The following is a 16,346-nucleotide window of genomic DNA, read 5'->3' as shown; positions in this document are numbered from 1 at the left end:
TAAAAGCAAAGCACCAAGGATGCAAGCCCAGGGAGTGTGCACACTTACTGGCAGGCACAGTAGGACCTAGGAAGAAATCAAAGGGAGAAAAGTAGGAAAAATGCAAAGGAACCCAAAGGAGAAAGTTTCAAACGAGGAATGGGAGTGATCAGTAGGTCAAGAGCTACAGAAAAGTCTTGTCACAAGTCCTCTTAGAGGCCATCTGTAACCTTAGGAGCAGTTTCTGTGAGGTTGAGGTGATGGAAACCAGATGACAGGTCGTCAGTAAGATCTCTGCCTAAATGGTGAAATTCTTTGATTTCAAAATAGAAACTCACTGTTCTCCAAACCCACAAAATATTAAAACCTCAAACAACTGATTACAAGGTGTTTTTTTTTCCCCCCAGAGAAAGGGAAATTTGCAAAAGAGACCCAGTCAAAAACCACAAAAGCCAGTTAACATGATCTTTGCTATTAAGCTCCTATCTATTTCCTTGAAGCTGGTCCTCAAGGAGAGAGAAAAGAAAAATTAGCTTAATTCTCTACCACCCAAAAACTGGAGGAGGGGAAAAAGGGTCTAACTTACTAGATAAATTTCCTGTCCAATAATTCTCCAAGGGCAATGCATATAAATTGCTATTTCAACATTACCTAGAGAAATGTGTTGCCACAAGTCGGGAGAGACTTTGGTTTCAATATGCAAATCCCTGCATACTTTGGTAAAATTCCATTTAAGCAGAGTCCCACCTGGATTTCTAAATAAGCCTGAGCTCTTGTTAAATTTAGTAGATTGTTCCTCAACATCATTTTCTTCATTCTTTGTATACTTATAACTGTAGAAAGTGCTTTCCTAGGCAATTTTAAATAAAAGTTATAAAATGGTTCTATGATGCAAATTATAGCACTACAAGGGACTGTTTGGCTTGGCAGTATAAACTGGTAAAACTAGTTAGCAGACTTCAAAAATTATTCCCCCAAAACATCTGCTCAGGCTAGAAAGAAGTTTTTGTTTTTTTTTTTAAGTCTACTCCACATACAAGAATTTATACACCATCACCTCTTGAGAAGCTTAAAACGCGTGCACGCGTGCACACACACACACACATACACAGATAGATAGCAAGTGAACAACAACAAATCTAAGTTGTGTCCAACTCTTGTGGCCCCATGAGCTACAGCCCACCAGGCTGCTTTGTCCATGGGATTTTCCAGTCAAGAATACTGGAGTGGGTTGCCATCTCCTCTTCCAGAGGATCTTCCCAACCCAGGAATCAAACCCACATCTCCTGCATTGACAGGTGGATTCTTTATAACTGAGCCACCAGGGCAGTCTAGGTAAGTGGGTAGGTAGGTAGGTATATACACAGCAGGGACACTCTCTCCATCCCCCTATTTCCAGTTCAGTAGGCCTAGGGCGACTCCCAGTATCTTAATTTTTAAAACCTCAAGGGAGATTATAATGTGTCCTCCCCTGACATGCTCCTGTTGAGAAGCTTTTATGTTTTGGCAGGATCCGCCAAAGCAAGGGGGGGCAGACAGGGGGGATGGCAACTGTCCACTGCCTCATGGACGAGCAAGACACAGTCAGAAAGGTGACTGCAGAATACGAAGTCCTGCGAGCAAGCCACACTGGACAGATGGCAGAGTGCATCTGCACATCGCATGGACGTCTCAAGAACACTCAGGCTGGAAGCAGCTTTAACCCTGACCCCGCCTCCTAGGGAAGAGTGTTTCCAACACCCACAGAGAAGAGATCCAGGGCAGAGCCTTCATTCCCCGAGTCAACAGTTCTGTCCTGGGCCTCCTGGGGACTTCTGCTCCACAGCCTCAACTGAGAGCATCGGAGCATGAATAACAACAGTCCTCCAAGCTGTGCCCACTCAGGATGGGACTGGAGACTCCGTTCTCAGTCAGTTCTCTCTCCTTAAAGGAAAGAGGGAATACTTGAGTCCTACTACACGCTACACACTGGAGACAGCAAATACAAATGAAAAGGTGTACAGACCAAAAATCTTACCCATCAGGAACCTCCAGTCTCAAACACCTTGCATTAGGTACTTTTGTTTCACGATTTACATGTAAGATAGCAGTACAGGAAAACCACAGTCCAGGAGATGTTCAGCAACGTGTTTAAAGTTCTTAAGGCCACAAGAAGCCTCCCTGAAACCCAGGAGGGGAGTAACTCCAAACAGGTTAACAAGACAGCATGTAGAGCAGATGAGAGATGGAACCCAAGCTGTTGTAACTGGTATGGCACTAAAAAGGCAGCCTGGGAAGACGTCTGGGTAAGGTAGGTGTAGACGTCCCTTTATTTGTCTCCTGGTAACTATGGGGAAGTTCATATTAATTATTAAACTTCAAAAGCTATTCACAAGAATTGGGGACGAGAAAAATGATAAAGAAGTAAACATCACAATATATTCATCTATTGAATCATTCTGTTGTACACCTAAAACTAACGCTACATGTCAACTACAACTCAATTTTTAAAATATATCAAAAACAGACAGCAGGCTGACACCATTAAAAATCTAAAAAATTTTATCAGTTCTACTGATACAATATTTTTGGTGCCCCCCCAAACCCTGAAATGGGCACCAAAAAAGGTTAGAAAGATTTTTAAAGAATGTTATCAACACATCCCTATTACTAAGAGTTCTTCAACATAAGTAATTAAGTCATGGATTTTTTTTTTTCCAATTCTTCTTAAATTTCTTTGAATAAAAAACCAATTTACCTTCAAAAGCCACAGAATTTTTCAGAAAATAACATACTGTGGAAAACTTGTATACTTTGTAGAAATACAGCTTTTCCCTGGGTCTCACTCACCTTGCCTCACCCCAGACTCCACTTGCTGGCAACAGAGAGCAGCTGTCTCACTCGGGGGAAACCCCGAACGGATCAGGCGACTACAGCAAGATGGAACAAGAACTGAAAAAAGAAAAACCAGTCAGTATACTCGTCCTATGACACCAGAAGCACAGAGTTCATAAAACCAGCTACAACCAGGACTTCAGAAAAAGCCATGATGGACAGGAAAAGCCATCAGTATATACATACTTTAAACAGGGGAACAAGGTGATGGGCTGGCAAACCAAGAAAACTCATTCCTCCTCCTGACAACCTCTGCCCAGGCTGACCAGGGACTGTCACTGAAAGCCTCGTCTTGAGCAAGGTACTACAGCATTCAAACTACCTTCTCTAGCTTGGGTTTTCTCTTCAGCTGATACTAATAAGTTTGCAGCCCAACACAAGCGTCTCAAAGGTTTCAGACAATGAGCCCAGAACCTTACTAAGGCACTCATGGTGCTGAAGTTCTCCAGAATATTTTCTTCCCATATTTCCTGCCTCACCCCTCACAGGTCCCGGTTCTTTAAACGACTCACCGTTTCCGAACGCACCGCCTAATCTCACACCTTTGCTCTCCCTGTTCCCTCATCCAGAGACACCGCCCCCACTCCGGAGATTAGTCATCCTCCAAACACAGCTCAAGTACCCCCTGCATGCCCGGCCTACCCCCACAGCACCTCGCCTCTGCACACAAAGCCCCTCGCAGGCACCTGTGTCCTAGCGCCTGCTTCCCTCTGCCTTGACCCCGCCCCTCCTCCCCAGCTGGCCCCTCTACCACCCTCCTGTTCTTCTCACAAGGAGAGGCACATGCCAAGGCATGTTTGTTCCTTGAAGGATTTCCAACAAGAGGTTCTCTGTGACTGACTCGGAGTCCATTTCCCTGGGAAATATTCTTCTTACTGCTACTCTGGTCCTGGAAGATGTTCTTTTTCAAGAGTGCTATCCAAGCTCCAACACAGCGACAACCGGGCTCTTGCCCAACTCAGTCCCCTCACAGCAAGGCTGCCGGGCATCACTGCCAAAGAGGATGGATCATGTGTAGTCACGCTGGGGCCGATGAAACCACCTTGGCAGGGCCCCGGAGTGTAATAGGTTCGTGCATGCAAAGGCTGGGCGGAGACCTCTTTCTCCGTTAAGTCTGTTTGATGAGGAGCTCTATAAGACATGCCACGCCCTCATCCCCCCACCACCACTAATCACAACCCACCTGAACTTCAGAGATGAAAATGGAGCACGGGAGCTCTTCTCTGGGAGGAAACCAGGGACGGAGGCAGGGGACAGGCCCGGTGCTCCCCACCTCCACCTCAGAGAGAGCTAAGATCTCATTCAAGCAGAACATGGAGGAGAAACCTACCCGGTCCAGGTGGTCCCCTGACATCAAATCTCACCTCACATTCAGCAACAGCCCCCAAAGCTGCCCAGGCTTCTGAGCGCCGCCCCCCCCCCCCACCCGCCGGGTTCTGCTTCCCTAGGTTGCTGACCTCGCTGGTAGTACTGACGCATTCACTGCAGCAGAGCACCACCTGGTGAACCACAGCTCAAATATCCGAGGCATTCTCCTAGGGTTCACTCGTAAGGCAATCACCTGCCTTATTGCCAAGAGTCTGGCAGCCAGGGAAGGAGTCCATCTCACACCTGCTGCGAGGACATCAGCCAACCTCCTCGCACAAAACACCTCAGCAGCAGAGGCAGGCATCTCAACGGTCCCAACCACAACTGCCAGACAAGTATAAAAGAGTATTCACCACAGCTGCCCACTGTCGCACAGACCCTCAGCCCAGAGGAACCACGGACATGTGTGCACTCTCACCACTAACAGGTGATCATACACCTCGTGCTCTCTCTCTGGCCTCTTCTCCACTCACAGCAACCCATTTACTACTTCTGTGATGGCGGGGGGCAGGCAGTCCTTTCTGAGTTCACGATGACAAACAGAGCTCTGTAAATTACAGAGGTCACAAAGAGGAGGCAACTTTCTGCAAAGAAGGACTGTCCCTACAGCCTGATTTGTGGTGATGCGATCACAGAGTCTAGATTCTGCATTTGGTCCTACATGGGTTTTAAGGGCCACATTCAGTAATTACAGAAAGGAAAAAGGGAGGTGGAGACCAGAGGAACTCTGAGTGGTGTTTGAGGAGTTACTTATAACTACGGTTAGATCACTCATCCACCAGACTCAGAAGAGAAACTACCCCTCGAGTTTTCAATTGTCCTTTAAAAATCTATGTTAGTCGAGGAAAAAATTGACCTTTTTACTTTTTATATTTTCTTGTTTTAGCATTCCTCCACTAAAACTTCCCAGGTGGCACTAATGGTAAAGAAACCGCCTGCCAATGCAGGAGACAGAGAGATGTGGGTTCAGTCCCTGGGTCAGGAAGATCCCCTGGAGAAGGAAATGACAACCCACTCCAGTATTCTTGCCTGCAAAATCCTATGGTCAGAGGAGCCTGGCAGGTTACAGTCCATGGGGTCACAAAGAGTCAGACACGACTGAAGCAACTTAGCATGACCACTACAAGGGCTCCATTTTCAACACACAGTCCAAAATTTGGGCCCAAGCAAGTTTTGAAAAACAAGCATTTTGCTATATAATATTCTCATGTAAACTTCAAAAAGTACACTTATTGAAGGAACTTTTTATGGAACCTAAAATACAGGAGTTTAGAGACCAGGTGGGTGATGACATTCAACTGCCAAATCACTAGCTTTTTATTTTCATGGATCTAATTTCCAGTTGGCTCCTAAAAATAAAACTTGAAAAAGCCTTTCGAAGAGAATTATTAGGGTTTACCTCCTGGCCCTCATTCTGTTTCAAAGATGAACAAAGAGACTTTAAAGTTGTTTATCCAACAGAAATAAGCTTTTTTCTCTTAAGCATCCTTCCCAAAACCTAGCACTGGGCATCTGCAGACCACAAAACAAAGATGAGGGAATGTTTGCCGTCCAAAGTGTGTGGCCAGTGATCCCGTGTAACTGTCCGAGTCCTCCGGTGGCACTGGGTCCCGCTGCACTGAATACTGCTCCTCACAGTGTGAGGCCCAGAGAGGGTGACCAGCGAGACGAAGCCTGCAGCCTTCACCAAGTCACACCCCACTGTATCCGAGAGCTCGTGCAGCACAATGGAAAACAACACCACTGAAATTCTGAAGCCAGTGAAAGAAAGCTCTTGTTTTTGTTTTGCTTCATTTTGAATGCTGGTGCTTAATAGAAAGCAAGTTTAAACAAAGACAAGAAAATAGGAAGAAGGGAAACTCTGGAGACTCAGCATGCATCTGGGACCTGAGCTGCAACAGGCATTATATAAAACTACTTGCTTCCATTTCAAATCTTGCAGTTTCCATTTTCCTTAACACAAGTTTACTACGAGTACCGTTAAACTGTCCACTGAGGCAATTTAGATCCTTCACCACCCATCAGAATCTCCTAAGGAGCTTTAAAAATTCTGATACCCAAGAGAGTTAGAACAGAACGTCTAGGGACCCAAATGTGGTTACTTTTTAAAGCTGACCAGCTGATTCTAATGCAAAGCCAGGACTTGGAACCTCTGCTCTAACCTATCCTCAGGGTGTTTTTTTCTGTCTTGGTGGTGCTGCTGCTGCTAAGTCGCTTCAGTCGTGTCCGACTCTGTGCGACCCCATAGATGGCAGCCCACCGGGCTCCCCCATCCCTGGGATTCTCCAGGCAAGAACACTGGAGTGGGTTGCCATTTCCTTCTCCAATGCATGAAAGTGAAGAGTGAAAGTGAAGTCACTCAGTCGTGTCTGACTCTTACCAAACCCATGGACTGCAGCCTACCAGGCTCCTCCGCCCATGGGATTTTCCAGTCAAGAGTACTGGAGTGGGTTGCCATTGTGTTTTCCGTCTTGGCGGTTGGGGAGCAGCAAATATTTACACCCAAAACAAAGGGAGTGGGAGGAGAAACACAAATTGACAGGTAGAGAGCCAAAGGAAGCTGGAGTGAGTAACACTGTGCAGGGGCTGATCACCAGGGTGGGTGCAAGTTGGGGCCTGGTGGTGCACACTCCCGGAAGGAAGGACAGGGGTGGGGAAAAACCAGGTCATTCCCTAAGTAAGGCCTGGATGGACCTTGTCATGGAGTTGATAAGAAAGAACAATTCAAAGCTCATCTGTAAAGAACATCCTGGTGTCAAGTGTTTGCTATGTGAGAAGTGATTATTATAACACTGGTTTTCAGATGTGAAGAACTGTATTTATCATTGTGATTTCTCTTGGTTCTTCTAGTAATAGTACTAACAGGTTTTTTAACTGATAACCCATATTTTCTTGCTCACTAACTCTGACAAAGCACATACTCATTACAGGCTAACTGTCTGGAGTTACAATGCCCAAAGAACAAAGCTTTCCTAGGCTCATATGAGAGCTGACTCCAAACCTGATTCAATTACCATCATGGTGTTCTCAGATGTGGCAGCATGTGGATAAGAGAGAGAAGCTGGATACCTAGGAAGGGTGAGGACGCGAGAACACTGTCTCCAGCTGAGAGCTAATTCCATCCTCACTTCATTTTCCTTAGTCCACAGGGTTACCTGCTCTCTACCTGTCCTGTAACAGAGGGACAAAAAGCAGGCTGTTCAACTGGGTACCTCCTTCCCAATTTCAGTCTCTCATGGAGGAATTAATCAGTTTTACTTTATCCATCCTTTACCAGTGCTGCCCGAAGTAAATTACGGTGCAGGCCATCTGTATCAGATACACCTGGGCCATTTCTAGACACCCCAGACAGCATAAGAAGGCAATCAAAATACCTGGAGTACAGCCCACGAGTCTGCATTTTAATCAACCATACAGGCACAACAGCCTGTGAACCCATCATAAACTCTCACCAACTCCTCCTTGGAAATGGATTTATCAGGTGTGCTGCTAAATCCCTCCATAACCTCTGCCACTTCCTACCTGGGCTTTCATTAACTCACCCTCCCTCTTGGTCTCTCAAGGTATCTGGTCTCCTCAAAGTACACTACATGGCCTTTCATTCAAATACCTCTTGGACCCCAGCACTGCTGGCTCAAAGCTCCTGACTCATGTCACGCCTCTCTGAACTCACATCAGATGCAAAACTTCTCTAGCACTTTCAGCTGTGGAGTTCCGATCTGTTAGCTCTTTTCCTCTCTCAACTAAACCTCAAGCTTCTTGAAGGCAGGGTCCACATCATCCCTCTGAGTCTTCCACAGGGCAAAGTAAATCTTGGGTTTCCAGAGCAGTGGTTGACCAACAGACCAAGCTCCTGCTTCAGCCCCAGGTTTTCCTTCATTCACCTTCTTCTCTTCTCCCTGAGAAAACTTTTTGATCTCTCCTTTCCAAAACGAATTGTTTCAGGCAAGGGTGGGAGAAAAATTAACATGCTACTGGGGAAAGAGTGAGGAGGGGCGAAAGAAACAAGTCAGCAACCTCAACTCTCCAGCCAACAGCTAGAAACCAAGAAGATCTACTTAGCCTTTGAAGCTGCCAAAATCAAATAAACTCATGTACAATTTAGAAGAGAATGTCCCAATTTCTCCTTTTTATGCCACACCTCTTTTCCCAGGCACTCCCTGAGAGCTAGGTTTACTCCTTTTTTAGATAAAATACTAACAGGGAAATATTTGTTTTCCCCGGTCACCATAAATGAAGAAAGTGGAGGGTGACTGCTAGATCAAGGCACAACGAACAGTCCTGAGAAATGATTACAGGCAGTCACAGTTTAAATAGGCTTTCAGTCCCCCAAAGAGTCCAAGAACACCTAAACAAAGCATTTCAATACAGCACCAGTAGCGGCTCTAAGAGATCACCCCAGGCACGAAGTAAAGGTTATCTCCTTCTGAGGGGATGGTGTCTCCAGTCACTACATTCAGGAGAGAAGATGCCCACAGTGAGTGACCTCAGGGGCTAAGAATCAAGTGTTCTCAGAAACAGCAATGGCCACTGTGTCCTACTGCAATGCGATGTCCCTATGTTTGTCCCAAACCAGCGACCACCCAGACAGACTTTGCCTCAGCGTGGCCATTCTGATGGGGAACCTTTCTTCTGGCTACGCCCACACCTGCCATCTGCTCATCACTTTCCACCTATCTTTTCTTATGCTATTTGTGAGTAAAGCTGCTCTCTGGATCATAAACTTCCTTGAGCAGAGGGACTGCACCTTTGTATGAACACCATGCCCCCTCATCTCTGCATCTCACAGCTGATATCTACTAACCCTATCCAGAAGCCCTGCAGCCAGCTGATCTTAAGGAAGGAGGTATTTAAATGAGTGTTTTAAAGTAGCCTGAAGATTTCTATAGTCTTTAAAGATAGATTTTCATGCTTTCTGATAGCATTTTTAAAAACACAGGTTCACCTTAGGATCCTGTGATCAGTGAGACAAGCCTCAATTTATCATCTTCCAATCTAGTCTGTACGGGACAGAGTGCTAAGTCACCTCAGTTGTGTCCAACTTTGTGTGACCCTATGGACTGTACCCAGCTGTCCGTGTAAGCCCTCCGTCCATGGGATTCTTCAGGCAAGAATACTGGAGTGGGTTGCCATGTACAGCCCAGGCATAAATTCTGGCCAGAGAAGGCAATGGCAACCCACTCCAGTACTCTTGCCTGGAAAATCCCAAGGACGGAGGGGCCTGGTGGGCTGCAGTCCATGGGGTCGCTAGGAGTCGGACACGACTGAGTGACTTCACTTTATTTTTTCACTTTCATGCATTGGAGAAGGAAATGGCAACCCACTCCAGTGTTCTTGCCTGGAAAATCCCAGGGACGTGGGAGCCTGGTGGGCTGCCATCTATGGGGTCACACAGAGTCGGACACGACTGAAGTGACTTAGCAGCAGCAGCAGCAGCAGCAGCATAAATTCTGGGCCAAACTGCATGTGCCCATCTGAAACTGCACATTTACGGTGAGTTTATCCTTGACCTAAAGGAAAGCTAACCTCCAGTGGCTTCAATCGTACATCTATTCAGAACTAATTGTTGGATAATTTCATATTTATATCTTGATAAGTAGCAGCATTCAAGTAACAATTTGCTTTAGTAAAGAGAGTAATGAATCTAACTGGTAGTTCTATAATCATAAGGTTATGATTTACACTTGGCTCAAGGATTTTTTTTTCTGTAAACTGAGTTAGAAACTCTTTTTCCAGATTCACAAAAGTAACTCTCAGTATTGTTTCAAGTTCATTGTTTAATATGCCACTTAACTCTAAGACCTGTCCATTTACAAGCAGGCTACCATGCGTCACCGGGTACCGAAACCTTATCTCATCACGTCTGAGCTGCGCAGGCCTTCCAGGCCAGGCCTGTGCTTCCAGCTTCCACAGCCCGTCCTTCCTTCCCCACAGCTGAAGCCTCTTGACCCATGCCCCCACCCTCCCCTCCCTGGCTCCATCCAGCAGGAATTTCTAGAACAGAGATTCAAACAGCTTGAGCCAAGTTGTTCTTGCTGCTTAACCAACCCTGACCTTGCTGTGTCTAACAACTGGGCTTCTCTCTCCTGCATTCCACAGGCCTGGGTCACCCTCTCGTTCAGTTCTGGTAACAGCCTGAGGCCCTAGCTGGATAACCTGTAGGTCCCTGGGCTCTGAGATGCTGCATAGTACTTGATCATCTTCCAGGGTACTGGTGGTCTAACCTGAACCCACTGGGCTTCAGCTGCTTAACCTATCTGAATCTCAACATATCAGAAATAAAAACCTCAGCAACAAAAACATCAACAAAGCAAGAGAAAATGTGGGATGAATCTTTTCCTTGAGCATTTAACACCCTCACGCTGTGGGTGCTGAAGTCAGAGGACTTCTTATAAACCACTTCAAAGCTAACACCCATGGCTACTTAATGTGCAAGCATGCGCACCCAGTCCTGTCCAACTCTTTGCAACCCCAAGGATTATAGCCCACCAGGCTGCTCTGTCCACGGAATTTCCCAGGCAAGAATACTGGCGGGGGTTACCATTTCCTTCTCAAGGGGATCTTCCTGACCCAGGGATCAAACCCGGGTCTCTTGTGTCTCCTGCATTGACAGGCAGGTTCTTTACTAGCTGAGCCATGGAGAAAGCCAGCTACTGAATATAAAATATGAGAATGACTAGATAATTATTCTCTGCTAGAAATCAAATCATCTTCTAATATCTCATTAACAAAGCTAAGTTTATAAGTACATTTTTATCCATAGCCTTAAAAAAAAATCAGACATTAAAAACTGGCTGGCTAAACTCTCTTTCACTTCAAAATAACTTGAAAAACAGCAACCTTCATTTTCTGGTCAAAGCTTATTTTTGCAACACCTATCATTTTCTACAGAATTCTACCATTTTCTGCTTTCTACCACTATTTTGCAGAAAGACTTTTCCCTCTTGGCTTTGTATCTTTGCTTTTTGATCTTGTTAACAATCCTGAAAATTCCAACCTTGCAATTTTTTCAGTCCTGGGAAGGAAAAACACACAGTCATTTAAAAACCAAAAGCAGTGTCAACACTTCCTCAATGACATAGCTGCTGTGAGCGACCAGTGAATAAAAGTCTGAGTTTTTCTGTTGTTGGGTGTCTTGGTCTGCTTTTATTGGGGGGGGTGGGGAGGTGGGATAATGACTTCTCTCAAAATAATTCTCAGAGTTATTAAGCACATGGTCAGAAACAGTATGGCATTAGCGTAAAGCTAAAAGTACTATGATAAAGTTCTGTAATAAAGCACAGAAAATATACATGAACAACAAAAAAAAGGTTTCTCAAGGACTCTAGACAGGAGAGAACCCACTCTGTGTGCCAGGCATTACCTGCCACACAAGTTCTTTAAGGTATTACAAACCTTTTTTAAAAAAAAAAAAAAAAAAGAGGCATGTGACCCAGCAAGCCCACTTCTGAGTTTTTATCCCAAAGAACTGAAATCAGGATCTCGAAGAGCTATCTGCACTCCCACGTCCACTATAGCCTGATTCACAATAACTAAGACTGGAAGCACCCTAAATGTCCATCAGCAGATGAATAGACAAAGAAAATGTGACATATCCATACAATAGAGTATTATTCGGCCTTAAAAAAAGAAAATCCTGTCATATGCTACCACATAGATGAAACTTGAGGACACTAAGCTTGCTTGATGAAATAAGCCAATCTCAGGAGAACAAATACTGCATGATTCTAACTCATATGAGGTGTCTAAAGCAGTCAGGGTCCTAGAAGCAGAAAGTAGAATATGGTGGTTGCCAGGGGCTGGGGCAAGGATTGTGGGGGGACAGGGAGAGGAGATGGGAAATGGAGTGTTGCGGTTCAAGTCTCAGTGATTTAAGATGAAAAAGTTATACGGATCTGCTATACATTATGCTTAGAGCTAACAATAGTGTACTGTGCACTTAAATTTTAACTTTTAAGTCTTTTTTTTAAACCACAATTTTTTAACAGTGAGGAAACAGGCTCAGGAATTCAGATTATGCTGGCTTCAAAGTTCCCATCCCTTCTACTGCTTCATACAGCCTACTTGCAGGCAAAGTATAAACAATGTAGATAAGCATATAATTATGGGCTAAAGTGCAGGGTAGGAGGAAAGGAGAGGGGACAGGGAGGCAAAGAAGGCTGAAGTCACCGAGGAAAGCCTCAAAGTAAAGGGCAACCTAAGCCGACCCCTGAAGGTGAAGCTGAGCCCATGGGGACTTCAACAAGCCTGACATCTGAGTACAGACACTTGGCTGGTCCAAACCAAGAAGGCATGTGAGGAAACTGCTTTCAGCGGCCACAGGGTAGCAATATACAGAACAAACTTCACACTTCCAACTCATGAGCTAAACACAGAGAGCTAAAAACTGAAGCAAACCAAAGGAACTGGTCAGAGTACCTTATGCCATTTATAATCTAGCCCTCCCAGTTTTGAGTGCTTGTCAAATCCTGGAAAAGGCCTTGCTATAGGAGAAGCAAGCAACAGGATGAGATGGCTGGATGGCATCACTGACTCAATGAACATGAGTCTGAGCAAACTCTGGGAGATAGTGAAGAACAGGGAAGCCTGGTGTGTTGCAATTCGTGGGGTCACAGTCGGACACAACTTAGCGACTAAACATTGACAAGTATTATAAATAGTTACAGGGCATGGCCCTCCACTAGGTTCACTATGAGTTAAAACAATCAAAAATAAGACAAGGTATACAATACTACTAATATGGCAAAACCAATACAATATTGTAAAGTTAAAAAATAAAATTAAAAAATAAAAAATAAACAAAAGAATAAAAACGTGGCTTTAGAGTAATGCCCCAATTATACAACATTCCTAAAAAAGTATGCTGAGCAAATACCAATAAATCTTTTAGACAATGAAATAGCTCCCTTTAAGTATCAAACGGGTTAACAGAGGAAACCTGCCTATGGACTTTGTTCTGAATGAGTATTAATACTCATTAAATACTTTACTTAATGCTGTGAGTGACCAGTAAATAAAAGTCTGAGTTTTTCCGTTGTTGGGTTCCTTGGTTTGCTTTTATTGGCGGGGCAGTGGGGGGGACTTCTCTCAAAATAATTCTCAGAGTTATTAAGCACATGGTCAGAAACAGTATGGCATTAGTGTAAAGCTAAAAGTACTATGATAAAGTTCTGTAATAAAGCACAGAAAATATACATGAACAAAAAAAAAGGTTTCTCAAGGACTCCAGACAGGAGAGAGTACTGTGAGTACTGGTCACTCACAGTATTAAATAAAGTATTATCTTTATTTTATTGTGTGAAATGGCCTGGGGGGTGGATCTTAATCAATTGAAGATGCACACTGAAGTCTTTACCAGCAACACATAAAGCCTGAAAATTGCTTCAAAATTTTCTAACCACATTAAAAAACAATCGTGATTAATCAGACAAGACTGGCAGACGTTGATATCTGTGCAGACTGCATGGGTATACAGTGGCACATATTACCTCACTACTTGCATGCCTTTGACAATTTCTATGGTGACTTTTTAAAGCCCTACATCACCCATTTGGAGTAACATTTCAACATTTATTTACTAGAATCCAGCTACCTCATTGTCATACACAGGTTCTCTATCCAGAATGTCCTTTTATTTCACATAGACAGCTCCGATTCACTTCCCAAGACCCCACCCTCTTCCTTTCACTCAGTACAGAGTACAGTACAGTTACAGTCTTCAATCCCCCCGTGCTCCCACTATATCCCGTTCATCTCTGAGGTGTGCCCCTCACACTGTCATATATTTGCATATGCAAACAGCAGCCCCCCAGACATTAGGAAAAGAACCCAAGTTTGTTTATCATCATATGATGATATGGGAACAGTAAGTACTGATAAATACAGAGGAATTTAACAAGGCCTAACCTGGAGTCATCACAAAAACCCAGCTGCTGTCCTGCAGCAAAGAATCTCAGAAAGGTCTGTCAGGCTGCACAGCCTGTGTTCTTCCCCAGCTCACGTCCTTGCACAGTCAAGCAAGCTGACTTCTACAGCCTGCCTCCACTTCTAACTTCCAAATTGTTATTTCTTATGGACAGAACCCCTGAACATACACCAATGTTTACAGGTCAAATGGCCTCCAGATAAAAGAAAACAGAGACCCCCCAGGCACACGCTCTGAAGAAAGGTACACAGAACACACGTGTGCCATTTATTCTGGACTGCTCAGCGGGCCTGCCTGCTCGATTCCAAAGTTGTTCAAGATAAGACTGTCGGGTGATACGTAACTGTACCTGTGCAATACCTCCATCTCCTGCCTAACCAACACACTGGAAGGAATACCAGCTGAGAAAGACTGGCGTCCTGGCCACTCCCCCGACTAGCAGCATCACCTCGTGGGAATCAAGTCACTTCTCCATCAGCCTTCAAGACTCTGACGATCAGAACTGGAACACCACCCACCACAGGCTGACGTGAGGAAGCAAAATAAATGTATATCCAGGGCTTTAAAACCTATGTTTAAAGAGCAAAACTTTTTTCTTGTACAATTTCAAAATGATGAAAAAGATACAGATCTCTCTAGTACTTTCTCCAGGAAAACTTTTAGCTGTCATTTTTTTTAAGTTTTTTTATTATTATGGCATAATGTCTGGCTGCACTGGGTCTTCACTGCTGTGTGTGGGCTTTCTCTAGTTGCAGTGGGCAGGGGCTATTCCCTAGTTGCAGTTTAGACTTCTCATTGCCGTAACTCTCTTGTTGCGGGGCAGAGGTTCTAGGGCATCCCGGGCTCAGTAGTTGTGGAGTACGGGTTTAGCTGTCCCCCCTTAGTTGTCTAGAATCTTCCCAGACCAGGGATTAAACCCATGTCCCCTGCATTGGCAGGCAAATTCTTTACCACTGGACTACCGGGGAAGTCCTCAACTGTATTTAGTTTTTAATTGTTTAAATGGGAGTTTACAAATCATCTCTCCAACCCTTAAACTTACAGTATGAACCTACATCTCACACTCTAACCCTGAATTACATGCCATTCTATATTGTTCATCCTTCTCCAGTGTGTGGACAAAATGGTAAAGTACAAAAGATAGGAAATCTGAAAGTAATCTGGATTCTTGTGCTAGCTTGTCAGTATTTTTCAGATCTTTTTTGAATTTTAGAGCAATCTTCTTCAGGTGTGTGCGGGGAGATAGTAACTTTGGGGGGGGGGTGGAAATCTTAATTTCAGCCATTCCTTCAGTTTTAATTTCAGTTATAGTCTGTTCAATTTAAACAAACACTTACTATTTTATTTTAAATGTCTGTAGTAAATTTCTGAATGGTAAAATTACTTTTCAGTACTTTTAAAGAAATCTTTACCAAAGCATAGATTACTTCTGTCAATGGGAAAATAACTTTAAAAAAAAAAAAGCCTTGATTAGTTTCAGTTGAATGAGAAAAGGGCCCCAACCCTGCCCTATGTCTTAAACTGGATTTGAAAACCACTGGCATCTACCAAAATGTAGGCAAAGGGTCAAATATTAGAGAAATACAGTGATTACTATGTCATTCATAAGTAAATTACCTGTTTTAAGTAAACCATTAACCTTGCATTCTCATTTACAGTATTTATCTGTAAGATGATCAGATCTTTTAGTTTGGAGTCCTGGGCTAATTAAGTAAGGACTTAGTCTCTTAGCTTCCTGTAACTCCAGACTACGGCTGGTTCAACAAAGGCACAATGCTGCTGCTGCTGCTGCTAAGTCGCTTCAGACACATCCGACTGTGTGCGACCCCACAGACGGCAGCCCACCAGGCTCCCCCGTCCCTGGGATTCTCCAGGCAAGAACACTGGAGTGGGTTGCCATTTCCTTCTCCAATGCATGAAAGTGAAAAGTGAAAGTGAAGTCGCTCAGTCGTGTAGATGCTCTAAAACCGCACCTGTACTAGCAAACAATTTTAAATACCCTGGTAATGATCCACAGCTCAGAAGCTATCTATAGGAGTGGTAACAAATTATTACACTTTAACCTAATAAGCCCAGTGTGTTCCCACAGTTGGTAAAAAGATAAAAAGAAGCACTGTGGTGTCTAGAAAAGGACTACTGGACAGGATGCCAGTGTGGGCAGGGTGGGGCCAGGGAGGGGGAGCTGTGTTGGCTACACCAC

At 44.3% G+C, this 16,346-nt stretch overlaps 1 protein-coding gene across 30 annotated transcripts in view; it reads right to left on the bottom strand.

Moving 5' to 3' along the window:
- TANC1 (tetratricopeptide repeat, ankyrin repeat and coiled-coil containing 1) overlaps positions 1–16,346 on the bottom strand; it is a 341,829-nt gene that overhangs the window by 188,986 nt on the left and 136,497 nt on the right. For 13 of the 30 annotated variants that reach the window (XM_086355114.1, XM_086355089.1, XM_086355126.1 and 10 more), the window contains exon 2: positions 2,809–2,910. The exons of 4 other annotated variants lie outside the window; for them this stretch is intronic. Coding sequence is in view for 8 of the 26 variants with exons in the window: in XM_086355053.1 (XP_086211179.1) it covers positions 2,809–2,910; positions 3,273–3,318 (148 nt within the window). In the remaining 18 variants the exon portion in view is untranslated. 13 more of the 30 variants (XM_086355053.1, XM_086355070.1, XM_086355160.1 and 10 more) reach the window with 6 other exon arrangements.

This window comes from Bos grunniens, chromosome 2 (genome assembly GCF_055505025.1).
Source record: "Bos grunniens cultivar Pamir isolate PY7600 chromosome 2, Bosgru_T2T1.0, whole genome shotgun sequence".
Taxonomy (NCBI): Eukaryota; Metazoa; Chordata; class Mammalia; order Artiodactyla; family Bovidae; genus Bos; species Bos grunniens.
The sequence above is the reverse complement of the archived record's forward strand: the minus strand, read 5'-3'. Positions and strand labels throughout refer to the sequence as shown.